This window comes from Sinocyclocheilus rhinocerous, unplaced genomic scaffold (genome assembly GCF_001515625.1).
Source record: "Sinocyclocheilus rhinocerous isolate Xijiao unplaced genomic scaffold, SAMN03320098_v1.1 scaffold210, whole genome shotgun sequence".
Taxonomy (NCBI): domain Eukaryota; kingdom Metazoa; phylum Chordata; class Actinopteri; order Cypriniformes; family Cyprinidae; genus Sinocyclocheilus; species Sinocyclocheilus rhinocerous.
In genome coordinates this window covers 110,654-129,050 of record NW_015654490.1, presented here as the reverse complement: position 1 = coordinate 129,050, position 18,397 = coordinate 110,654, and the positions used below count along the sequence as shown (strand labels likewise).

The window sequence follows — 18,397 nt, the reverse complement described above, 5'->3', positions numbered from 1 at the left end:
AGAACATTCGTATTTAAATCGTCTTTTTGCAGTTTAATATTCACAGACACAGTCATATATGTATATATATATATATACACTGACCTGTTTTTCATTTATTTATCAAAAATAAATCCGGTGGCCGTAACACAGGCTTTAATGAGCCGCAGACGCGTGCCGTGATGTGCAGATCAGCTCTAGTCTCTAACATCCCTGAATCTGCTGTTAAAAATGAACCATCCATTCATCATATCATCATGCAAAACATACACGACAAATAGCAAATTTTTCATTGTTTCTCGAAACGTCATAGCATTTCCACACCAGCCATGACATGACTGTGGCGCCAAATCATTAATGTCCCCACGCATCATGTACGTCGTCACGAGTTGACTTCATCAAATTGCGATCGGTTGGTGAGATCGGCCAAGTGCAGTGAGTACCGATTGAGTCATAAAATGTGATTATGGGCCGATACCGATCTCCGGCCAATCAATCGGAGCATCCCGACTATTAATATATTTATTATAAAATTCACACATAGGCTACTGTTCAAATTGGGATCTATAATATTGTCTGTTTTCAAAAAAGTCTCTTCTGCTCAGCAAGGCTGCATTTATTTGTTCAGTAAAAAACACATAACTGATTCAAGAAGGGGGTCTCAAAAATTGGCCAAAAATATTATTTTACTAACTTATTAATTTTAAGTTAAATTGTGCTTTGTTGGTATGTCTGCTAGAATGTTAAAAATGTTTAGTGTCAAGTAGGCTAAATAATTTTAAATTGTTTTGTAATTTATTTTTTCTTTGAAAAGCAAGACAAAACAGTAAAAAGCACATATTGGCTATTCAGTTTATGTAATGGTGAAAAAAAATTGGCAAAATACATTGGGGAAAAACGTGAAAAACCGTATTCGGCCTTTGGCCCAGTGTTTCATTTTGTTCGGCTTCGGGCCAAGAATTTTCATTTCGGTGCATCCATAGTGATACAGTGATGTTATTATGTGTCAGGATAAGCAGGAAGAAACAGACGTTATGATTATGAGAGCTGACCTTGAATCAGTTTGAATGTCAGCTGGACACTCACATGTAGACTTTAAAACCCATCATGAGTGTGTTTGTCTTGAGTCTTGACCAGAGGAACAGCTGCTGGAGTGAGTTCATGACTGTTACACCTAGGGCTGCACGATTATGACAAATCATAATTGCCGATTATTCCCTTGAAATTGTAATTGCGATTATTAATTACGATTATCACAATTTACATTGATTTATGTTTTAAATAGCTTTATACCATTGTTTGAAGCAACTGCATGCTATAATTTTATACAAAAATAAAAAAAACTAGCTGAAAACACTTCCTGAAAAAGTTGTATTGCTTTTCTCGTTGCCGCAACAATACATTGGTTTGGTTTCTTTAAATAAAAAAAGTAAAAATATGCAATATGCATGGTATAATAATGTTATACTAAAATTAAAACAATGAAAAAAACTCAAGATAACTTGTAGAAAGAAAAAAAAAAAGTTTGCCTTATCAAGTATTTTGGCCTAGAACACAAGCCATAAAACACTTCAAGTTTTCAGGAATGAACAACACCAAGTTTGACTTTTAAAGATTTTTGGTCAGGAACACAAGCCTGTCCACACTTTCAGGCTTTAGGGATGCACGCAAACAAGTCACAATGAATTACCATTATCACAATTTGCATTGATTGATGTTTTAAATAGCTTTATACCATTGTTTGAAGCAACTGCATGCCATAATTTTATATAAAAATAAAAAAACAAGCTGAAAACACTCTTCCTGAAAAACTTTTATTGCTTTTATCATTGCCACAAATGTCAACGATACATTGGTTTGGTTTCTTTAAATAAAAAAAGTAAAAATATGCAATATGCATGGTATAATAATGTTATACTAAAATTAAAACAATGGAAAAACTCAAGATAACCTGTAGAAAGAAAAAAAAACTGAGTTTGCCTTATCAAGTATTTTGGCCTAGAACACAAGCCATAAATACACTTGAAGTTTTCAGGAATGAACAACACCAAGTTTGACTTTATGTCAAAGATTTTTGGCCAGGAACACAAGCCTGTCTACACTTTCAGGCTTTAGGGATGCACGTAAACAAGTCACAATGTTTCCTCCAGTGCTGAATACTCTTTCCGAGGGAGAGCTTGAGGCAGGAATGCACAAATACTTTTGTGCTAACTTTGAGAGTGCTGGGAATTGTTTTGCATGTTCCTTCCACCAGACCAAAGGATTCTCCTCACTATCAACAGCAGCAGAGAGAAAATAAGACTAGCTCAGCAGTTATGGCCATGTCTTGGAGACTGGAGAGAGATGATGCTGCTGCTCTGTGGTCCTCATCCACTTTAAAGAAGCTGCCCGTTGTTTTTTTGGTGGTCTTTGGTGCTGGTGTATTTTGGTCTTCTGCTTCCTCTCTAACAGTCACACTCACAGATGGTTGAGGCTTTTAATAAAACAAAGGCAAAAATTTAGTTTAACTCATAAAAGATAGTATAGTAAGAACTATTTATTAATGTTAAATTAATACTGAAAATGGCCCAAATAAAATTATATTATATACATGGCACACACAACCAATAATTATTACCTTCATGACTGTAGATATTGATGCCATTTCAGTTCTCAAACGATTCTTGACAGCTTCAACTCTGTCTTCGTTGACGTACTTGAGCTTGAATCTGGGATCAATTGCAGAAGCCATGTCTTGAGCCAACTCTTGAGTCTCTTGAGTCTGTGGACCATCATACTTCTCATTCAGGTAGTCCAGGATCTTCTTCTTGATGCATTTTGACAGTTCTGTTTCTCCCTCTTTCTCTGCCAAGATTTTGTTGTTGAACAAATGAAGAACAGGTTTCACATATGATACACTTACATATTGCTCTCCTGAAGGAGCATCAGTGAATTCAGCAAGTGGAGAAAGGGAGTTGTTGACCGCCTCAAGGACTTCTACATCCTGCCATGTGGGGACAAGGTGTCTGGCTTTTCTGTCCGCGGAGAGAACACAAGAAATGGTACTCTGTTGTTCCAACACCCTGGCGGCAATCATTGCTTGTTTTGAGCCCCACCTCGTTGGACACTCAGTCTTGAGCTTGTGTTGAGGTAATTTGAGCTCTTTCTGGGCCTCGGGCAACTCCCTCCTTCGTCTCCAGCTATAGGAGAAGCACCCCACCACCTTTTTGCAGACATTCAGTGCACGGTCAATCCGTCCATCTTTCAAAGCATGTTCTACACACACACACACACACACACAGTTTACTAAAGCTATATATTTTATTTACAATTAAAGACAAAATTTCTAATTACTGTAAAATAGTACAATTTATATTATAGTTGTAAAAACATGTTTATAGTTATAGTTTATAGTTCACTTATCAAATAACAGCATTATTACAATATATAAAACACTGAAGTTGTTGCATGCTACACTGTTCTATCACTGAATGCATTATAATCCAGGAATGGATTTGAAAACCCCTGGTCTGCATATTATTAGACAAGTACATATGATATTGCAATGGCATAATAATGGTATTATATGTACATTTTTAGATAAATAAATATTAAGTAATAGCAGGCTACTCTCCAATTGCTAGGTGCAGCCTGTGTCCAAAACACTGGAGTCTGCTCCACTTATTAATAGCAACAGCGTTCACTATATTTGCTGCATTGTTTGTTGTGACACAGACTTGTTGCTCCTCCTTTAAATCCCAGGCAGCCAGCATCTCTTTCAATCCTTGAGCAATCACATCTCCAGTGTGATCTTGTGGAAAATAGGACATTTGCAAGCATCTGCTTTTGAGCTGAAACTCTTCATCAATGTAATGAACTGTTAGGCTCATATATGGTTCCATAGTTCTGCTCGACCATTAATCAGTCGTGGTGGAATAGAACTCTATTTTCTGCAGATCTGATTCAATCCTTTCCCGGCATTTTGCATAAAGTGAAGGTAGCGCAACTTGAGAAAAATAATTGCGGGAGGGGATGACATATCTCTTGTCCAGTGTGCTTATGAGTTTTTAAACCCCACGCTGCAAACTGAATTAATTGGCACCATGTCCTTTGCAATGAAATGCGTGATCGCTTCAGTTATCTCAATCTGCCTTCGGGAACCTGCCGGGTACGGAGAAGTACAAAACAACGATTTCGTGATGGGTGTCTGTGTAGCAGTTCTTGCATCACTTGGTGCTTTTTTTCTTCAGACACTCCTTGTATTGCACTCTGTAGTTGAATTTTAAATGGTTGCATAAATTCGTGGTGTTGCTTGATGGTGCAGAAACCATTGTTCGACATAACTTACACAGTATAACACGCTGCTCGACATCATCGCCCGTGAATCCAAAATAATTCCACACCACTGATGAAGCTTTTCTTTCGGTTCTAATGCTTGATTCTGAGCAACACTTGTTGTCGCAAGTTGTCAGAAGTTGTTTCTTTATCAGCACACACGTTTACGAAATTAACGTGACATGAGATAGACATGCATCAGCGGATAATCAGGTCGTTGATAAGGACACGCCTACACACTACTATTAAAGTTAACCACTGATTTCTAGTCGTGTCCTCTTTTGGAAGACCAAACAAAGTAGTTTCGCTTTCACAATGAAAACACACAGCGTCACACACAGCGGCTAGAGTGAGCGGCGGCCGGGGGCTTGAGAACGGCGCGGCCGGCGGATTCGATGAAGGAGCGTCCGGAGGGCTTGCGGCAACCACATGTGACGACCCCATGCTGGACTCTGCTTCGTCCACGGTGAAAGCCGATCCGACGATCAACAGCGTGAAGTTGATGTATTTCCTCAGCGACCAGCACGGATCAGCTCCAGGCATGACGAAGCGGATATCGTCCTCTTTTGGAAGACCAAACAAAGTAGTTTTGCTTTCACAACGAATCACACAGTGCCTTCACGACATGGCGGCAGCACGAAGCACACAGCGTCTTCAGGACATGGCGGCAGTGGCAACAATACTACAGTGAGAATAAAAGTTACGCCTTCTTTCTTTGCGTGAACATTTGGGCGGCGTTATGCAAATCTTCCCACATAGTGAGGTAGATATGTGGGGGCGTGTTAGAACGAGCCGTTTTAGGTAGATGTGGTTGACTCTTAACTTTTATAAAGAATACCTCTTTGGATTTGAGACTTTAGTCTTTGCAACTTTACAGAAAGCACCAAGAGCTTGTAAGAGAAAGGAAAAATTGAAATCGCATCATATGACCCCTTTAAAAGTCGTGATTCGCCTCTCATAACGATACATGCTCTAAATACGCCTCTTAAGCACGCAGAATAATGTAGTTTTTTTGTTTTTTTTTGTAATCGCGGCTTTGAACGATTGCGTAATCGTGCCATCCGTAATCGTGATCGTGATTAGAAATTCGATTAATTGTGCAGCCCTAGTTACACCATCAAACCCACAACGATGAGCGCTTTCTGCGCTTTATTAAACATCTAGCAGCAACTTTGAAAAACAAGGAAAAATCAGTCCTATTTGGCAAGAAAAATTAGCTGAGGAAACACACCAGTCTCTTCTGTTCACCAAGCCATAAAAAATACAGTAACATCAGTAATATTGTGAAATATTATTGCTATTTAAAATAACAGTTTTCTATGTGAATATCTGTTAAAGTGTAATTTATTTCTGTGATGCGCAGCTGTATTTCCAGCATCATTACTCCAGTCTTCAGTGTCACATGATCTTCAGAAATCATTCTAATATGCTGATCTGCTGCTCAACAAACATTTCTGATTATTATCAGTGTTGAAAACAGTTGTGCTGCACAATATTTTTGTGGAAACTGCGATACATTTTATTTTTTTGGATTCTTTGATGAATAGGAAGTTCAAAAGAACAGCATTTATTTGAAATAGAAATTATGTAACTACACTGAAAAAAATGTTTCATTCAATATAGATGTGAATCATTACACTAATTTTTTTTAATTGGATGAATGAAACATTTTTTTCAGTGTATAAATGTCTTGACTGTCACTTTTGATAATTTTAATGCATCCAGATGAATAAAGGTAGTAATTTGTTTTAAAATGAAATCATACTGAGCTCAAACTATTAATAGCATGTGTGTGCATGTATTACTTTGACCCAGTGGCTGCTCCTGCACACACGCACACACTCATGTCACATGCGTGTGTTTGAGGATGATGATGAGGTCACGCATGTCTCCTCTCTCTCTCCCAGTGTGTTTGCTGTAGTGTTGTGCTGTGCTTGCGTCAGTGGTTTTCCCCTGGCCGAGGGTCAGCTGGACGCCTCTCTGCTGTGTGTTGTAACAGCTGTGTGCTCTCAGAAACTCCCACAATTCCTCCAGTTCTTCTCTTTCAGCCCATCTTGAGGGAATGTTGCGCTCATGAGCGTCCTGGTGAACCTGAGGTTCGTGTGTGTGTGTGAGATTGATTTGAGCACACATGTGCAGTGGATCTGATTCAGAATCAGGAGAGTGCCGTGTTTCATTTTGGCGGGAATGAAAACAAGGCTGTGAGGGACTGAAGTACAGCAAGTTCAATGGACGTGACTGTTGTTTAACAACATGCCAAAACAAAAACTTCATAAAAACAATGCCATGTGATCTAGGACTGTGTTTTCTTCTGTGTAACTTTGGTTATAGTGTTGATCATGACTCAGGCCTGTACTGACATTATAGCGACCCAGGACGGGATCTGCAGATGTTTTCACACACTGACCTGCAGATTTCTCTCATGGTTTGAACTAGACTGCTTTAGGCCACAGAGTGCTGAGTTCTGACAGGCTGCATCAGAGCCAAATAGCGCGTTTCAAAATTAAGTTATTTTATCTGCGAATCGGTTTTGAAAATGACCGATACCGATAATCATAAAAATGCTTAATATCGGCGCCGATAATCGGTCGACCCCTAGTTTGAACGTGGAGGATGTGAGTTATTGACCGGTTTCAGTGTTGCTGATGTCATCGAGCCGGCAGCTGCTGATGTTCCTGCAGTGCATCGTGGGTCGTGTCGTGAGCGCTGCGTTGTGTGTTTGTTCAGCTTGTGTTGTGTGTCAGTGGATCTCAGACACACACACACACACACACACACACACACACGCACACACTCAGTACTGTGTGTTTGCTCATGGTGGGGTTTGATTCAACATGAAAGAGTGTTTTGATGCTTTTCATTCTTCACTGATTCTCTGTCTCTCACAGTCTCAGACTCCCCCACATGATGATAGATATGATTTTTTTTTTCATGACATTGCAGTTTTCACACACACTGTCTGCTCTCAGAAATAATACACTTTTTTTACCGTTCCTCAGTGCTCATATATGGCTCTACGAAAATATAAAATGAATAACTTTTATTTAACTATGTTTATTTATTTTTTCTGGATTCCGTTTTAATGGTTAAATCAAACAAAAATCCATTTTATTTTCCAAAATTTAAATTTTTCTAGATTCCATATAATGGTCTAGGGCTGTAGCTATCGATTATTTTAGTAATCAAGTATTAGGGATGCACCGAATGTTCGGCAACCGAAATTATTCGGCCGAAAATAGCAAAAAAAAGCTCTTTCGGTGTTCGGCCAAATAAACGAAAAGACCGAATAAATTGTACCGAACAATGATATGACGCGATCAAATAGCACCCAGCGCAGAGTGAGAGGCGCGCACTCTTTATTATGCAGCACACACGTCAGCAGTGTGGAAGCATTTAAACTGTCGGAGAAAGACGCAAACATCATTACAAGCACATGCAGCACACATGTCAGCAGTGTGGAAGCATTTAAACTGTCGGAGAAAGATGCAAAAATCATTACAAGCACCGACAGCGAGAGACTGTTTATGACTGCATCGCATGTCTTCAATGAGAAGAGGAAGGGGTGATTGTTGCTGGTTACTGTATGATGATTGAAATTGCGAAATGGCCTTAAACAATTAGTAAATAAACTGCAGAACGTTATGTTTTCTAATACACGCGCGCATTGCATGTATTCTGACAGCGCTGCACGACCTCGCAGCAGATCTGCTTGTTAACCAGGGTTCAAAGTCCAAAGCGCGAGGAAAATCTGCGCTGATACATTGTAGAGTACAATGCGATACGTACGACATATTCATAATAAAAATAAGCATTGAGGTCTTCCTGCGCGTTTCCGCCAAAATAAAAGTTGAGAAAAAGCAAGAACTCTATCAACATTCATAAATGTTAGTATTGTAATTTTACTGTTGTTCTGTAAAATAAAATAAAAAGTAAGACAATAATAATGATAATAATCATTACAACAGCTCTGTTTTAATACATTTATTATAACATTCACACACAGTGTTCAAATTAGGATCTGTAATATTTTCTAGTGTTTTAAAAGAAGTCTCTTCTCAGCAAGGCTGCTTGCAATTGTACAGTAAAAAATACATGCCTGATTCAAGAAGGGGGTCTGATGGCCAAAATATATTATTTTACTAACTTATTAATTTTAAGCTAAATTGTGCTTTATTGGTAAAGTGTCTGCTAGAATGTTAAAAATGTTCAGTGTTAAATATTTTGAAATTGTTGTTTTGTAATTGATTTTTTTTGTTTCTTTGAATAGCAAGACAAAACAGTAAAAAGCACATTTTGGCTTTTTAATTTATGCAATGGTGAAAAAAAAAATGTGTGTGTGTGTAAGAGATAATGTGTGTGTGTGTGTGTCACAGAGAGAGAATGAGACAATCAACATGAATGGCACTTAGTCTTTCACAAAACATAGCTACCATACGGCTATCATAACTAGCCACCATATTGATTTACAGTCTTAAATATGTCCAGTGTTTATCAGTTTGTGCGTCAGTAATAATGGTCCGTGGGGAAACACAGTGTTCTGTGTGTAGTTACAGTAAATGGATTAAATGAAGCCTCGAGGCAAATAATTTGCCTCTGATTTTTTGTATTCGAGTTACTTGAGGAATCGTTTCAGCCCTATAATGGTGTACTTAAATTAAGTAGTCAAAATGTATCTCATCCACTGATTACATAAAACTGTAGCAGATTAACAACACTTTTACAATGATAGAGTCCTTTTTTTTCTACGAAAAGCTGCACAACAGATTTACTGTTTAAATTAAAACAGATGTGAAAAAGATATGTAAAAAGTGTATTCCTTTTATTATTACTTATATTAATAATAATAATACTTTGAGAAGTATATTCTATCGTACAATAGTAATATTTGTGTCACCATTTCTTTAAGTCACAGTATATGAAGCTGCAGCCCTCATTCACACAGAGACACACAGGACAGCTGGACTTCATATTCAATAGCAGTGTTTTTGAGCTTTAATATTCACAGACACTAGTCCATATCGTCATGCCAAACTCCATGACATTCCATGCTGTATTGTAAATTCCATTCTGGATTCTGGACTGGATTCCATTCGTGTTTTCTGTATTGTGGAAATCATAGGGCCCTGCATACAGCCACACATTTGCTGTCATATCCAATAGAAAATACAGCTGTATCAGATATACATTCTAACAATCATAACAGTCACACATCAGGGATCTGGAAATAAACTATTGTTTCTAACATGGAGATTCTTCAGCATTCATCATTAGTTTACAATCACGGTTGTGTTTAATAAATCAATACTATTATACAACGTATATGAAACAAAGTACTATATGAAAAAATATTGTAGCATTTGGCTTTTTATTATTAGTAACTGAAAAGCAACTGCTATCAAACTTTTCTTGTGTTTTGTAGTTTAGTTCAGTGTGTGGAAGGTGTTCTGAGTAGGGTTGGGTATCGAAAACCGGTTCCATTTTAGAACCGGTTCCAAATTTCCAAGAACCGGGTATTCGATAAGACGCGTGCATTTCGATTCTGCTTAACGATTCCTGCGTTCGCATTTTAATGTGATTAAAAAATATTTAAGTGCATGCGATTTAAGTGCAGGAACGGAAAGAACTTGCGCCCTGTTTGCGCAAGTGCGAGCACAGAGAACAGCGGTCGCCGTACGGGTTCCCGGTTTGTGTCCGTTCTCGAACCGTTCCGTGTATTTCCACTGTAGAAAAGGTTGTTCCGGGCCGAAACTGACTTCTTTCATATTTGTCGACCAATATGCAGAAAACTACGTCAGTATATCATCATAAACACAGCCGTTTTTGTCTTACGTGAACGTAAACAGATGAGAAAGAAAACACACATGTACAGTATTTTTAGATCTGCGTGCGTTCGGTGTTAAAGAGACAGCAGCCTAATAAACGCGTTGCCTGTTATTAATATTAATCAAAGAACAAGAGAAAATCATTCACTGATCTTGACTGAATATATTTAATAACTTTAATTGATTAATCTATATTTTATTTATGAAAAGAAAACTATGCAGTGTTTTTAAACTTTTAATTACAGTTTCTGTACCTGAAATTTTGTTCAGTTGTATTTATTTATGATATCGCTAATTGATTTGTTTGTTCCTATCTCATTACTGACTGTTTACTTGTCTTTAACACTTTAATATTTGAAATTTATATTAATCTAGTTGTTTTTGCTGTGGTATTTTTTTCAAAGCATAGGCAAAATTCCTGCTCGTGTTATTCAGCTGCAACAGAATGCTTTGTAAAAACATCTAAATGTTTGACTTAATTTTTTTTATATTGGATTTTTTATCTTATTGGAATCGAAACTAGGAATCAATAAGAATCGGAATCGATAAAATTCAAACGATACCCAACCCTAGTTCTGAGTCTCAGTGTGTTTTCCGCAGATTTTATCTGAGATGATGAACTCAGTCTTTAAAGACTGGCGTGTTGTTTGTGTGTCTGTTAGTGTGCCGGGCGTGATGACGACAGAGGTGGGATCAGAGACAGACGTGAAGAAGGAACCGGAGAAGGTTCCTGAAGTCCAGCAGCAGACAGACCAGCCCGACAAACCCGCTGAGAGCAACGACCAACCGCAGGTAGAGCAGATGTCAATGCATGCTCTCTAATCAGCCAGAGCAGAGCTACACAATACCAGGCATCTCAGCGTAGTAAATAATGTGAGCAGAACCACATGAACACATGAGTGTGTGTAATAAATACTGTATTACAGGGCTCTACGCTTATTTTTCTTTTTAGGAGCACTTGTGCTAATTTAAAAAATTTCAGGAGCACCTTCTAATCAATCAAATATTCTGATAAAAAAATTAGCCTTTCCGTTGCAAGGTGATATTTGACTCCATAAAGTGATTTACAGGGAATTTTGTATTTACCTTTTGGCATTTTTCTAACTTCAAAAAAAAAAAAAAATTTATAAGCTTTTTGAAATTTCTAATTAAAACAGCAAAATAAAAAACAAGTAGAATAAGAAGTATAATAAGAATAACTTACCAATCAAATGAAATAAGTATTATACCTGAATACAACAGTTCAAATATCAATGTCGTAACGAGTAGAGAGAGCCTTAAATAATGTTTATCGCCATCTTTCTGCCTGTTACGTGTAGAGTTAATTTTTACACACAAGAATCAAATTCAAGCGGTTGCCGTGGTAATGAACAACCTGCTTGTTAAAGCGAATGCATTTCTGTATCTGAGGCAAAATTACGAAATATTGAGAATGCAACAGCCCGTATTATATTTTTTAAACTCTATAAACGATTGGACACTGATCGGAACCAGCTGTTATGACCTCCTCTGATTCGACATGTTTCTCAGCTTGATGTTTAAATTAACCGGTCACATGTAATGATGCAGAAGACGCAGTGACAGGCGAGCGTGTGTCAGTCCGGCCTAGAGTTAAATACGCCGTTATAGTTTAAACTTCTTAGTCAGCATTAACAGTAGCTGATGTTCAGTTTGTATACTGCTGCTCTCCTTCTAGTCACTTTTGAACTCTTCCCTCCCTAAATTTAAAGCTCCAGGTGAAGGGTTGCCAGATACCAGGGAACACATTTAAACAATATAACTAGTATTAATAGTATTCTACAAAATTAAAAAGAAATAAATGCAATTGATTATGAATAGAATTTTTCAATATAAAATATTTAGATATTATAAACTGGTTGAAGTAAAACAATAACATGAGATGCAAAAATAATTCAGAAACACCTTATTTAAAGTTTAATTGATCAATTCCATTGATCAGAAAAGACAGTGAAGTACCTTTGAAAGTAAGTGTACTAACTTTTATTTACATCGTTTTTAAGCATTTGCATTGCTATGAATATGTAATAAAATGCACATTTAGCAAAAAAATTGCAAATGTATTTTTCTAGCTGACTATAAGTTTATGGACATTTTACATGCTGTTTTATTGACATCTTACTGTGGTTGAAACTCTGATCAGTTGATTACATGAGATGTGATTGATTTCAGTAAGTTTCTTCTGATGTTCATTCATGTTTATTTGCTGCTGTAATGAACAGAAACAGATGATCGGGTCATGTGAGGCTACAGCAATCTTTCACCCCACATTAAAGAACAACAAAAACCCATTTATAATTTGTATTTCGTAACAAAACTGACAGAATTTGAAAGCGGAGACTTCTTAATATCAGAGGTAACAAAGCACAAAGCCTATTGTGAATTGGGTGGGATATGCACTAGACATAAAGCTTTGTTCACACATCAGCAGAGAACAGCATAGATGGATTCTTGGGATTTAAGACTCGATCCCGGTTCATCAAAATGAGAAGCGATTAAAGTCCAGGATTGTGCGTGTTTGCTCCTGAGCAGGAGGAGAGCCAGAGCACCGAGGCCAAGAGCGATCAGGAAGCGGCTGCGTCTCCGGAGCCCAGCAGTCCTCCTGCTGCTGCCGGCGGCCAGAAGAAAGAGAAGGGCATCTCCCGCTTTTTGCCTCCATGGCTTAAACGACAGAAATCCCAGAGCCAAGACAAGCCCGGCGAGAGCACAGCGCCGCCCAAGCAGGAGAGCGTGGAGGCCGTGAAGGAGGAGCAGGAGGAGACGAGCCAGCCGAAAGAGGAGGCGGACGGAGGAGGCGCAGCGACCGCCAGCACAGAGCAGACAGAGGAGGTGAAGGAGGTGAGAGAGGAGAGCAGAGCAGAGCAGGTGCAGCCGGAGGAGAAGGAGACAGAGGAGGAGAAGTCTATCGGCAGTGCTGACACACAGGTGAGACAAACATGGACGAATATGTCTGTATATATACACTACCAGGAGTAAGCCACTTTTTTTTTTAAGAAATTAATGCTTTTGTTTTTGTTCATTAAGGATGCATTAAATTGATTAAAAGTGACAGTAAAGACATTTGTAATGTCAAAAGATTTATTTTTCAAATAAATGCTGTTCTTTTGACCTTTCTGTTTGTCAAAGAATCCTGAAAAAAATCAAATGTATCACAAAATGTATCATGTTTCCACAAAAAACTGTATTCATCATTGATAATAATCTGAAATGTTTCTTGAGCAGCAAATCAGCATCTTAGAATGATGCTGCATTGCAACCTTGCAACCAAATGCAACCTTGGTGAGCAGAAGAGACTTCTTTCAGAAACATTACAAATCTTGCCGACCCCAATCTCTTGAACGGCAGCATGTGAGCGATTTGCTTGAACTCAGGAGACATTTGACTAAATCTTGGACTGAATCAAATGAGTTCATTTCACACTGCTGGATGGAGTGTTTATTTTCACAGTTTTTTTGTCATGTCATGTTCATTCATTTTAATCTTTCAGTCTGATCTAATTTTAGTTTTAAAATTAGTTTTAAAAGGACATTTTATATGTCAAAACACACAAAAACATTAAAACCCATTATAAACGAGGCATTTGTTGCATCCAGTGGGGACATAGTTACTGATTATAATGACATATACTGTTTTTTTACGTGTTGCATCGCGCCGCGTAAACATAAAACCATGTCTGCATTTGTGATCTTTGGATCTCTTTGGATTTGAGGCTTTAGTCTTTGCAACTTTAACAGATCTTCTTTATGCACCAAGAGCTTGTAACACTCCAAAGAGGAAGGAAAAATTGAAATTGCATCATATGACCCCTTTAAGACAATTTTTAAACCAAAGATTTTATTTATTAATTTAAACTTTTTATCAATATTTTATTAAAAGAAAAAAAAAAAACACTTGCAACTCAGATGGTTATGCCTGACATTGACTGTGATTGGATTATTTGAAACAATTGCATTCCTTTTAGATGTTTTATTTTTCAGAAATGTTGTTGCATTATAATCAAGCAGTGTTCTTGGAGCTCGTCTGCATATCTGCTGGTTAAGCTCATTGCTCACTTCCTGCAGCAGCTTCTGGTGTTCACTGCAGATCGTTCAGGCATCATCTCCTCAGAAAAACCTGCATGTGATGGGACTGTAGTCCAGATCAGATGCTGAACATGACGGAGGACTCCAGACGCGCTTGTGCTCCGTCACATGACGCCGTCAGAATAAACGCTTCCTTACGCAACACGCTTCAGCCAAAACCCATCAGTCATCTCTCCATTCCTTCAGCATCCGCCCAGTGACATCATCCAGCAGCCATCCGCTCCACTGGAAAACACGAGAGTGCCCATGTGTGTGTGTTAACCTAAAGTGTGTGTGTGTGTGTCTGCAGCCTGTGAGAGAGGAGAAAGAGGGCGAATCGGAGGTGGAGAAGAAAGAGGAAGAGCAAGTGATCCAGCAGGAGGCGAGTGTGCTGTCAACGCTCAAAGTCAACAAGAAGATGAAGATGGTGGTGTGTCACGTGACCCTGCTGGATGGCAGCCAGTTCTCCTGTGAGGTGGAGGTAAGACACATCCATCCATCCGTCCGTCCGTCTGTCTGTCTGTGCATATTAGCGGCTGGATGTTGTGATGTTGAAGTCATTCTACTTTACAGCAAATGAGTTGGTAACACTTGCATGAGGTGGATGGCTGTTAAAGTCCACATCACAATCTAGTCTGGTTACATTTCCTGTCCTAATTCATGTTAGTGGTCTGATTGTGATCAGCTGTCTGTCAGTGGTTGTGCTGTGTGGACGCTTTCAGTCATCATGTTGACCGTAGGTGAGGGGTCAGATGACGGGTCATTCAGTTGAAAGCTCTTCTCCAGTCTGTCTGTTTCACTGCTATTTACTGTATGATAATTTAGGGTGTTAATAGGCCTGCTGTGTAGGTGGAGATATGTGTGTGTTGGTTGGATTTGTCTATATAGTCTGATAATCAGCGCAGGTGAGATCTGACATGCCCAACAGCATCAGCTCCACAGCAGCACGACTCATTATAACTGTATCTGTCAGCAGTGTTAATGTAGTCACTGTTAATGAAGACTGTGTGGTAGTGCTGGGCGGTATGACCAAAAATTTATATCACAGTATTTTTCAAAATTATACCGGTTTCACGGTACATGACGATATTTTGATATCATACTGGTACATCGGTACATCATACTGTCATGATGAGTAAATATTGTCAAAAAATACCACACTAAATAGTGACTAAACACGACCCCTTTTAATACGTTAACCAGGAGTCACTCTCATTTATAATCGCGGCATCGTCTGATAAGATCAACATGCATCTACACTAAAGAGCGGCTATGCGTTTTTTTTGGCTATATTATTTTTTGTCTCATGCAGCGCACTGTCTGCGTCTGAGTAACAAACTAAAAAAAACAACAAACAAAAAAGTGCATGTGATATTAACAGACGAACTACACTCATATTTATAATTCCAAACAATCAGTAAGCGACAGGTGCTAGGAAACGCTGTTTTGTACTCATTTATTGACGAGTCGGCTGCGGTGCGGCTAACTGAATGCGCTGCTTCTCTGCCGCTCACTGCACAGAACAGACACCGAGAGAGGTGACACTTCTCCGGGAAAGTCAGACCTCGCGTTCGCGGGACAGCACTGGCGAAATCTTCCAACTGAACCATAGCTAAGGTTTATCCAAAAAAGTCGCTAGGTTTGTCAGTATGAATATTCGATGGGAAAAAGCCGCTAAAAGGGTCTGAAAGTTGCTAAATCTAGTGCTAAAGTCACGCTCATGTGTGTGTGAGACGCGGGAGCTGATGGCAGGGGGCGGTGGATATTTGTGGCGGTCAATGTGGATATTGTGGATGAGTTCTTCTGTGTCATCACGTTCTATTAGTTCTACAGCTTCAGTTTCAGAACTTTCACGCTTAGTAACACATACAGCTGTTCCCTCACCACAGTGCAACAGTGAAAACGGACCCCTTTCAAACAGTGTCGCGTTCTGAACGTTGTTTAAGTGACATACTTGCGTATTGCGGTATTTTAAAAATTAATATCATAACAAAAATAAATACCGGTAATCGGTATGAACCGGTATAAACCCAGCACTACTGTGTGGGTGCTCTGTGTGTCGTGTCACCAGCACCATCCTGATCTGTTTCTCATGGAAATATGGACCCTTCAGTGGATGAACTAGATATTCAATGCATAAAGTATATGCATTATATATAATAAAATGTATTTATAATATATACATAATATATATAATTTGAAATATTTATTGTATAATTAAAAATTCATAATTATAAAATAAAATCGGAGTTGCAGGAGAAGTGTAATAGGAGCTGTTAATGGATCAGTCATTGTGATGACAGGAGCGTTCAGATGTGTGCGATGACCTCTGACCCCGCAGTGATCCGGTGGGTGTTTTAAGTGTTTTGGAGGTCAGATCATCTGTCAACACCCCCAAGAGGTTAAACCCTCACTGTCTGCTGTTGCTGCTGGGATGTGGACACGTAGAGTTCATGCACACACACACACACACACACTTAAACTTAAACACAGAGGTTGCATTGATTAGTGAAATGTAGGCTGATACTGATGTGTATTTGAGTGTAACAGGGTTTTTTTTTTTTTTTTGTTACTTTTTAAATACTTGAAATAAAGTAAATATCAAAAACAGTAAACAAAAACCAAACAGTAAATCTCACAAGTGGACATTCGACCGAGACTGCCTTGCTTTCAGTTGTTGAAGCCCTAAGACTGGCAAGAGCAGATTCCAACTCTTCAATACTTATCTTGCTTGATCTGTCCTCTGCTTATGTCATGTTTAACCACCAGATCCTCCTGTCAACCCTATTGGCAAAGGGCATCTCAGGAACCGCACTCCAGTGGTTTGAGTCTTACCTCTCAGATAGGTCCTTCAAGGTATCTTGGAGGGTTGAGGTGTCCAAGTCGCAATATCTAGCTACTGGGGTGACTCAGGGCTCAGTTCTTGGACCACTTCTCTTCTCTGTCTACATGGCATCACTAGGTTCTGTCATTCAGAAACATGGCTTTTCATATCACTGCTATGCTGATGACACTCAACTCTACCTCTCATTCCAGCCTGATGATTTGATGATAGCTGCTCACATCTTAGCTTGTCTAACAGACATTTCTTTCTGGATGAAGGACCATCACCTTCAAATCAACCTTGCCAAGAAAGAACTGCTTGTGGTTTCATAAAACCCATCACTTCATCATAATTTCACCATCCAGTTAGGCACATCAACCATAACTCCTACAAAAACAGCCAAAAACCTTGGAGTTATGATTGATGATCAGCTGACTTTTTCAGACCACATTGAACTGCTTGTGGTTTCATAAAACCCATCACTTCATCATAATTTCACCATCCAGTTAGGCACATCAACCATAACTCCTACAAAAACAGCCAAAAACCTTGGAGTTATGATTGATGATCAGCTGACTTTTTCAGACCACATTGCTAAAACTGCCCGGTCCTGCAGATTTGCTTTATACAACATTAGAAGATCAGGCCCTTTCTTTCGGAACATGCTACACAACTTCTTGTTCAAGCTCTTCTTCTGTCCAGGCTGGACTATTGCAATGCTCTCGTGGCAAGACTTCCAGCCAGTTCTATCAAACCGCTGCAACTAATTTGGCAGCAAGAGTAGTCCTTAACGAGACAAAAAAAAAGTGTCACACCTCTGTTCATCAATTTGCACTGGCTACCAGTAGCTGCTCACATTAAATTCAAGACATTAATGTTTGCCTACAAAACCACCCCTGGCTCTGCACCCCTTTCCCTAAATTCACTACTTCAGACTTATGCGCCCTCTAGAAGCTTGCGTTCTGCAAGTGAACAATGCATTTTAGTGCCATCCCTAAATCCCAAATTGCACCACATTGCAATACAGCTTATTGTCTGATTCTGATTATTGTCTGATGCCATATTAGATAAGTGCATTTGGTCTTAATATGACAGCAGCCTAATATACCTGCTGTTGTCTGTGGCGTTATTGTTAATCAAACAACAAAAGACAAGAGAAAATTATATCTAAATTTATATATGACAGTCGTTTTTAGTCATTTTTGCTGGAAATAACAAGAGCAGTGAATGGTTTTCTTTTCTCTTTGTCTTTTGTTGTTTGATTGACAAAAATGACACAGACAGCAGCAGGTATTTTAAGCTGGTGTCACTTTGAGAAGCAATGCACTGATCTACTATCCTGATGCATGTTTCTCCCCCCCCCCCAACTTTCTCTTTCT

At 38.8% G+C, this 18,397-nt stretch overlaps 1 protein-coding gene across 1 annotated transcript in view; it reads left to right on the top strand.

The window, feature by feature from the left end:
* Positions 1-18,397, top strand: part of LOC107717037 (band 4.1-like protein 2) — a 109,260-nt gene that overhangs the window by 26,503 nt on the left and 64,360 nt on the right. Inside the window, exons 2-4 of the mRNA XM_016523681.1 lie at positions 10,778-10,907; positions 12,666-13,058; positions 14,505-14,675. Of these exons, the coding sequence (XP_016379167.1) occupies positions 10,778-10,907; positions 12,666-13,058; positions 14,505-14,675 (694 nt within the window). The remainder of the gene's footprint in view (positions 1-10,777; positions 10,908-12,665; positions 13,059-14,504; positions 14,676-18,397) is intronic.